We start from the raw sequence: 8,200 nt of genomic DNA, 5'->3' as shown, positions 1-8,200 counted from the left end.
CAAATGGGAACCTGAAGTGGGCCATAGCGGGCAGGAGCAAGCAGAAGCTGGAAAGAGTTCTGGAGCAGGCCGCCGGAGTCCTTGGTATGTATTTGAGTACTCTCCTTAGTTATGCAAGTTCAAGCAAATTGTATTTGAACTCACGGTCCTGCAACAAGGATATCTTTTAATTAATTTGTTAAACTAAGATAATGTTGCCCTTTTAATCCAATTTTCCGAGAATGCTTGTGTTCTTAGGCAATGGGAAATTGCTAAATAACTCCGCCTCATGATAGCTATCTCTCTCCCTGTTAGTGATTAGGTTAGTTTGATATGACTTTGACCTTAATCTCTGACTGAACTCCAAAGTATTAGTGAGGCTGTAACACAAAAGGAACTGTTTCACTTAAACCTACTATTCGTATTAAGGGCAGCTGATTGTCTTGATTGTCCAACCAGCAGTCCAAAAGTTAAGTGTTCAGTTTTCTATTATACAAAACGGAGAGATACGGGAAACGCTCCATTGCTTCATAAGTGATTAATCATTAATGAAAATACTTGGCAATAGATTTTCTGTGGATTGATTAATCGGTTAAATTATTATTTCAGTTCAAACAGAAATAGAAATAAGTTGTACCCAAATGCATTTAATATGTAGAATATTCAAGAAATATTTACTGAAAATATTTGTTATGCAAGTAATTTTCTAAGATGACAGTTCATTCAACCTTTATTTATACAGGGTAGTCAAATGAGAGCTCTCTCTCTCTTTTGCAAGGACACCCTATTTACACAAGATAATGCACAATTAAACAAACAAAACAAATATTTGACACTAAATTTAAAAACTATAAATTCATACACTTTGTATCCATGCAACACTCTAAACATGGAAAATTAAGCCCAAGACCTGGGAGCTATTCTGCTGTCATGACAGTAATGTGAGTTTCCAGAGGATTAGAGAGTTATTCTGTTGCCTCCTCCTCATTGGCTTTTTCTTCAGGGAGTGAACAACAGCTGATGGAACATACCCACTCATTGTACAATCCCCAACCATGACAGCACACACACACACAAACACACAGCCTGTCCAGTCATTCAGTGAGTGCTGAAGACTGCAGTTTATTGGTTTAAACAGAAAATTTCCCTCTTTACTCTTCACATATTTACATAAACTAATTATTATGGTGGCAAATTTCTTCAGCCCTGTCGGATCTTCCTTAGTGTACATTCTTTTGTAGCAGTTGTTGGCCAGTTTTTTTACTGTTCATTGCCTTTGTGATTCAGATACACTAACAGACTTTCAGGAGACATTTTTGTTTTGCCAATGAAGGCCACACAACTGAGAGCATTTATAAAATGTTAGCTTCAGTTGGATAATAATGTAAAAGAGGAAACTGCTGTGTTAACTGTCAGGCAGTGAAAATAACTGCTGTCATTGGAGCTTATGGTAGCATGACTTTTTAATTGTGTGAATTATGACTGATGTCTGAGAATGGGATTGCAAACCTTTGGGTTCAAAATATGCCATAGCGCCTATCCTTACAAAGTGTGTGTGTGTGCACACGCATGCAGGTAAACCAGAGCTAAGGACAGAGGTGGACATCATCGTGGCAGATGTAGAAGAGCCAGACTCCCTGGCAGCCATGTGCAAACAGACTGTGATTGTTCTCAACTGTGTGGGGCCTGTAAGTTGAACAGCCCATAGGAATGTGTGTGACTGTGATTATTTTTCTTCAACACACAGAACTTGTGCCATCTCATGATGCTAACTACTTTTTCCTCTCATCTCAAAACTCTGGTGTGTTGGCATCTTCCTTTGGCCTGAGTGTAGCTCAGTGTATCCCCATCTTCCTCTGTCTTTGTCTTCTTTCTCCTTTGCTTTCACTCACATACACACAGAGCAGCCTTCATTCACACACTGGAGGCTGCTGACATACAGCACACAATGAGCCATATTGTGTTAAAGTCAGAATGGAGATTGGGATTCCAGCACCACTGGTTTCACCTCCTGTGCATCATTCAGGTTCTTGTTTCAAGCCATATTCTTCCACTGTAGCAAAAATATAATAAATCCAGTATTACCAGGGTGAGAAAGACCACATGGTGCTCAAGCACACATGCGTTCCATAACAGTTTACAGAACAGGAACAAGGATGAATAATGAGGGTGAATACAAGTGGTGACAGATTATAGGAAAAACCTGAATAACTGAGTGGTCTCTTCCAGGATGACAGTGCCCACATCCATAGGACATGAGGGGTCAGTGAATGGTTTGATATGATATGGATGCTATGGCCTTCATTGCCACGTCTGTTGGAAGCATGTTTGTCCTTCCAGTAGAGCTCAGAGACGTGGAGAGTCAATGCCAAGGTGCACTGAAGCTGTTCTGGTGGCACGTGGTGGCCCAGCACCTCACTGAGACACTTTATGTTGGTTTAATCTGTCATTTATCACCTGTCTGTACCTTTCACTGCAAGTTGGCCTTTGTTGTCGAACCTCCGTCTGCTCTGTTCAGCCAGCCAAACTGAAGATTACTTTTAAAGGCTACAAACAGCTCATAAGAATCACATGAATCATATATTAAATATCGCTATAATATACTGTATATAGCAGAGATGGGGGTTCATGGGGAACTTAGAAAACAAAGGAGGAAATTTTTCATAAGTTTAACAGGATATGAATTTTGTGTGTGTTTGTGCGCATGTATCTCTGTGTCTATAGCACAGCTTCTATGGTGAGCCAGTGATAAAAGCCTGTGTGGAGAACAAAACCCATCAAATTGACATAAGTGGAGACCCACTGGTATGTATACTCACAAAAAATGACTGGTATTAGGAGTCATATATAGATGTATGGGGATATTGTCTGAATCTACATAAAATATCTCACCATCTTCATCACATCAGGCCTTACTATAAATTTTTGTCTAGTTTATCTTAATGTTTTTTGTATTTTCTTCATGAAGACAGATGGCAGTTATGGTTATTTGGCCTACAGGTTATTTAGTATTTTAGAAGATGATCTTTGTCATGATTTTATAATAATTGTTGATAAAGTTTTAAAAATCATGTGAATTGAATCAAGTATAGAATAATCACTCATTGTTTAACAGGCACACCAAGAAAGCTTGCGTTTATGTGTATTATCTCTAACTGTGTGCAGTTTCTGGAGGGCATGCAGTTGAACTACAGCAGCCAGGCAGCTGACAAAGGTGTGTACATTATCGGAAGCTGTGGATTTGACTCCATACCTGCGGACATGGGAGTCCTTTATACCAGGGACCAGTTCAAGGGTATGCACATATTCAGTATACACACAAAAGCATTAAACATGAGATCTTCTCTGACACCAATATACACAGGCCTGTTTACTCTCTTGTTGCGATGATTAATTTGTGTTTGTTCATCCGCAGGTACACTGACTGCATTGGAGAGCTTCTTAACTTTCAGCTCAGGACCTGATGTATGTAATTACATTAGTCATAGGTGTTGATCACCCACTTTCCTCACTTTCCCCCTCCTCCTCTTCTTTTCCATTTCTTATATTTATGTGGTATTGTGTTTTTCTGCATACATAAACTGCATCTTTTTTCCTTTGTTTATGTTGTCCATACTTTTTCCCTTTGTACATGTACATTTCTCTCTGTTCCTCTGTCAGGGTTTGTGTTACCATGATACCACATGGCTATCGGGCATCAAGAGTTTCGCTGACAGCCAGAAGCTCCAGAGTATCAGGAGGAAGTTTAATCACAAGCCTCTCCCTGCTGTTGGCTCGAAGCTCAAACGCAGGTTTGTAGACAAGGAACACCTTTTAGTTCTGTTAAAAATAAATCAGATCCTTTACTTTTCCCTGGTGGCACTTGTACAACCAGTTTACCCAACTTAAAGTAAATAGTATACAGTATATGTTTATGCTTTTTGGAGGCATTTTGTGAAATCTTATTTCAGGCTTTATCCTGTTTCCATATTTAGGAAAAGATGTATAGAAAATGAATGTAGCATTGTGTGGTTGACAACGATTAATGAAAGCGTGGCAGAAGGAGAGGCAGTATTCATAAATATTATACACCTTTCAAGCTATCAGACTAGTGCATGTATCAGTACTATTTACAATTATTGCACTGATGCCGAGTCCTTTTGCTTCAGTCATAGTTAACTCTTCATCAGTGTGACAGCCCAGGGGAAGAAACTGTCCTTGTGTCTGGTTGTTTTGGCGTACAGTGACCTGTAGCACTGTACAGAGGGGAGGAGTTCAAACAGTTTGTGTCCAGGGTGTGAGGGGTCTGCAGAAATCTTTTCTGCAATCTTTCTGACCTGTGAGTTGTACAGGTCCTCCATGGAGGGCAGGCTGGCACCAATGATTCTTTCTGCAGTCCTGACTGCCCACTGGAATCTGTTCCTGTCCTCTTTGGTTGCCGAGCCAAACCAGACAGTGATGGATGAGCAAAGAACAGACTCAATGATTCCTCTGTAGAACTGTATCAGCAGCTCCTGGGGCAGGTTGAACATTCTGAGCTGGTGTGGGAAGTACATCCTCTGCTGTGCCTTCTTGGTGATGGTGCTGATGTTGGACGTCGACCACAGATCCTGGGAGATCTTGCAGCCAGTGATGTTTTGTACGCTTTCCACACCAATGAAGGGTTGTTGGCCGAAAACCGTTATTTTTTTCAACTTTTTGTAGTAGCTCCTCTTTGTGTGGTTGACAACGATTAATTAGCTAAACAGATACCAACACTGAAAAAAAATACAGTGGAAAAGCAAAGCAGGATGGTCTGCATCGACCTGTGAAGTTATGATGAGTCAAAGTAAGGCCCTACCAAATTGTTTGAGGGTGCTCTAACCGCATTTTGAGCACTGCTCACTTTGCAACTCAGCATTTGAGAGCACGCAGGCACAGACATTGTATGAGCAGAAGCAGATTTGAGACTGAGGAAGGACAGATGGTGAAAGTTTCCTTCGTCGCTCTAAAATGTGATTCTGCTCTTACAAATCTTTGCCATGTCAAAAGCTGAGCTACGAACTGAGTAGTGCTGGAAATGTGGTTTGTGTGCTCTCAAATGTTTTGCTGGAGATTCACTTCTATTGGTAACAGTTAAGAGAAGCATGGGGTATACCGCTCATTAGGTTCCTACAGTGGAAGCACAGCTTACATGATTTCAAACATCTTTGGCATTATGGATACAGTGTCTTGTTGCTTATCAGCTAACATATACACTGATGATATAGTAACAGCCAATACAAATGACCACATTCTGTGTGTGTGTGTGTGTATTTGTAGAGGCACACTGTTCTACAGTAGTGAGATCCAGCAGTATACAATACCCGTCATAGGCTGTGATCACTCTGTTGTAAAGAGAACTCAGCGCTTCCTGGTGGAGGAATATGAGGCCACACCGGTCAGTCTTGTTTTTTTTTTCTGCTTTTCTTTCCTCCTGTGTCCTCTTACTCACACTTTCTTTGTGTTAATTTTGTACTGGTGATTCACTTATAAAAGACGTTAGTAGAGTGTTCTTATAAAAGCATGCAGACCCAAGTGTCTCTAATGTCATTTTGTAGTGTCATATAAGCGATTGCTGGTTTTGAACTTGGCTGTTAATCAGGATTTTTCCAATCCAGTGAGTTAATGGTGTCCATCCTCTTTGACTTTGTTTGGACAGTTTATGATTAATATTAGCAAAGTAATTATTATTTTGTCATGTTTTTTGTCATTTTTAGAAGATATGCCATCACAATGCAGGAACACTTTGAACTCTCCTGTTTTCAGATTTACATGACACCAACGTGAATACAGCTTTCATATTACTTTATCTGATGTGTTTTGAGGGTATTAATAATCTGTCACTGTCAACTCTAGGTCCAGTATGGGGCGTATGCAGGAATAGGAGGCATTGGCAACATTATCAAGTTGTTGTTTACTGGCATGATGTTCTGGTTCTTAGTCAAGTTTAGTTTTGGACGCAACTTACTCATCAAGGTAAATGAACATGGCATGCATAAAATCAATACAATGTACATTTCACAGCTGACTGTAACTGAATATTCTACTTATTATTGAAATGGTCACACAGACTGTGTGCTGGGAAATGTTTTGGTGCTCATATCTGTGTTGTTTTTAACCGCCCTCCCAGCACCCAGCGTTCTTCTCCTTTGGATTATTCTCCAAGGATGGACCGACTAGAAAGCAGGTGAAGTGTTGGGAGTACTGAAAAATAGAGGCCTGTACACTAAGTTAATAATCAGCATTGGTTTTGTTCATGCATTTGCAAACAAATTAGTTCAAACTGTTAATTATACTAATAAGAATAGGCTCTGTTGTCTGATATGTATTAGATGGACACATCATCCTTCCAGTTTGCTTTCTATGGAGAGGGCTACACAGAGGGGGAGGACCCCTCCCAGGGAAAACGTAATGGAAAGATCCGCACGCTGATTCAGGGACCAGGTAAATGGATGTTGATACTCCTAGTATAGGGCAGGTTTTTGTGCATAATGTGTTCTACCTGCATGTGTAATCCTAAAATATTTCATCAAGCCTTCCGGTGGCAAAATGTGAAAACAGCCATATAGTCAACATGAACCATAATAGTAGTATTTAATTCTTATTTGTTTCTCTCCTGTCCAGGCTGGGTAATCAGGCTAATTAGCACAGGTCTGACCTGTTCAGTAGCTTCCTTGATGTATCAAATCTGTTATTTTGTCTCTCCTTTGTTGTTTAGAGTGCGCCTATGTGGCCACACCCATTGCCATGGTACAGGCTGCTCTAACAGTCCTCAATGAAGCTGCAGCCTTGCCCAAGAAGTGAGTGTCCACACCCTAGATCTGCTGTGTGAATGAAAGTGACTTTACACTTAATAGAGGCACAGTGAACTTAGAAATTGGGTGACTGATAATCTGTGATCAACCAAATTTAATGTGTTTATGTTGCTCATTTTAGAAAACTAAAAGCACAAGACATGTTAATGTGATATAAAGTAACATGAATGTTGCTTGATAAAGTTTCTGGGACTTGGATTTTGTTTTAATTCAGTTCTTATGTTTCTCCCTCACTTGCAGAGGAGGGGTATATACTCCAGGAGGTGCTTTTGCAAAAACCACACTGGTTGACCGCCTCAACAAACATGGCATCCAGTTCTCTGTCATCTAAAGTTTGTCCCCTCCGTGATCCCGTACCCCAGGTTTTTCTGAGCACATACTTGTATGTATAAAAACATCTTGGGAAGTTGCCAAATTTAGAAGAGAGCTATGTAATCACAAGAGCATTGGCGAAGGATGGAGTGCACTTCCAGGTTTAGTTCTAACACCATTTCTGATGGTACATTCATCCTTTTGATTTGTTCAGAAACTTAGCCGTCTCCTTTTGGGTTGAATGTACTATTAACCCTCTGCTTGTAAATCAAATAGCACAGCCAACAGTGTTTCCTAGCCAAGGACAGTAAAACAGTTGTGTGGAAATGAGTTCGTGTTCTTCCACTAACATGATTAGAGAATTTGGCCAGCATTTGGTTCACTCCCTGTTTCTGAACACATTTAATTTATGCATGTACCTAACTGGAAAGAACATACTATCAGACTAAAAACTAGCTAATGACTTTTTGTAGAAACAAATCATCTAACCCTGTATTAATTAAATTAATGGATAAATAGTTAAACATGGACTATTGCAACTGTGCAAGAAAAATAAACTATAGTGTTTATAGATGTTGTCTTTGTAATGAATGGAAGCCTTATATGACCAAGGACCCTACTTGTTCAGTAGCACTGATGTGGTAGTTATACATGTGTTCTTATTCAGTGGAGTGAAGCTGTCAGTAGAGATAGGAACATGCTGTGTGTGCACGCGCACCCATGTGCTTGACTTTCCTGGCCTGGCCACTACAATCTTGATTGCTTGGGTTTTTTAAATTAGCTAGTTGGTCTGTCATTAAGTCATCCTGCTGACTGTTTGCTTTTGTTAGGGTGATTTTCATTTTTAGATAGAAATATATAATTAGTTAGGGTTTTATTATATAGCATACATAAGTTTATATATTTTACTCTCACAGTTGTGTTTATGTTTATGTAGTTACATATCACCTTAAGTCTGCATTGAATCACTGGTCAGTATTTTCTGTGTAAGCCAACTAGAGTACTGTTTAACATCAAAGAGACTGGTTCACTACAACACTGACAACTTATTAGATTTACAGCTTTAGCAAAGAGGGTCCACAGTTGTTTTATGA

General features: G+C 39.8%; 1 protein-coding gene across 1 annotated transcript in view; it reads left to right on the top strand.

The window, feature by feature from the left end:
- LOC109954559 (saccharopine dehydrogenase-like oxidoreductase) overlaps positions 1 to 7,949 on the top strand; it is a 14,767-nt gene extending 6,818 nt beyond the window's left edge. The window contains exons 2-12 of the mRNA XM_020589970.1: positions 1,555 to 1,667; positions 2,704 to 2,784; positions 3,145 to 3,274; positions 3,395 to 3,444; positions 3,640 to 3,770; positions 5,260 to 5,377; positions 5,836 to 5,955; positions 6,110 to 6,166; positions 6,312 to 6,423; positions 6,698 to 6,779; positions 7,035 to 7,949. Of these exons, the coding sequence (XP_020445626.1) occupies positions 1,555 to 1,667; positions 2,704 to 2,784; positions 3,145 to 3,274; positions 3,395 to 3,444; positions 3,640 to 3,770; positions 5,260 to 5,377; positions 5,836 to 5,955; positions 6,110 to 6,166; positions 6,312 to 6,423; positions 6,698 to 6,779; positions 7,035 to 7,125 (1,085 nt within the window). The 3' untranslated portion in view covers positions 7,126 to 7,949. The remainder of the gene's footprint in view (positions 1 to 1,554; positions 1,668 to 2,703; positions 2,785 to 3,144; positions 3,275 to 3,394; positions 3,445 to 3,639; positions 3,771 to 5,259; positions 5,378 to 5,835; positions 5,956 to 6,109; positions 6,167 to 6,311; positions 6,424 to 6,697; positions 6,780 to 7,034) is intronic.
- Positions 7,950 to 8,200: the final 251 nt, after the last annotated feature.

The sequence above is a fragment of the Monopterus albus genome, unplaced genomic scaffold (genome assembly GCF_001952655.1).
Source record: "Monopterus albus unplaced genomic scaffold, M_albus_1.0 scaffold10.1, whole genome shotgun sequence".
Lineage (NCBI taxonomy): Eukaryota > Metazoa > Chordata > Actinopteri > Synbranchiformes > Synbranchidae > Monopterus > Monopterus albus.
Note: the sequence above shows the minus strand (reverse complement) of the source record. Positions and strands in the feature narration are given on the sequence as shown.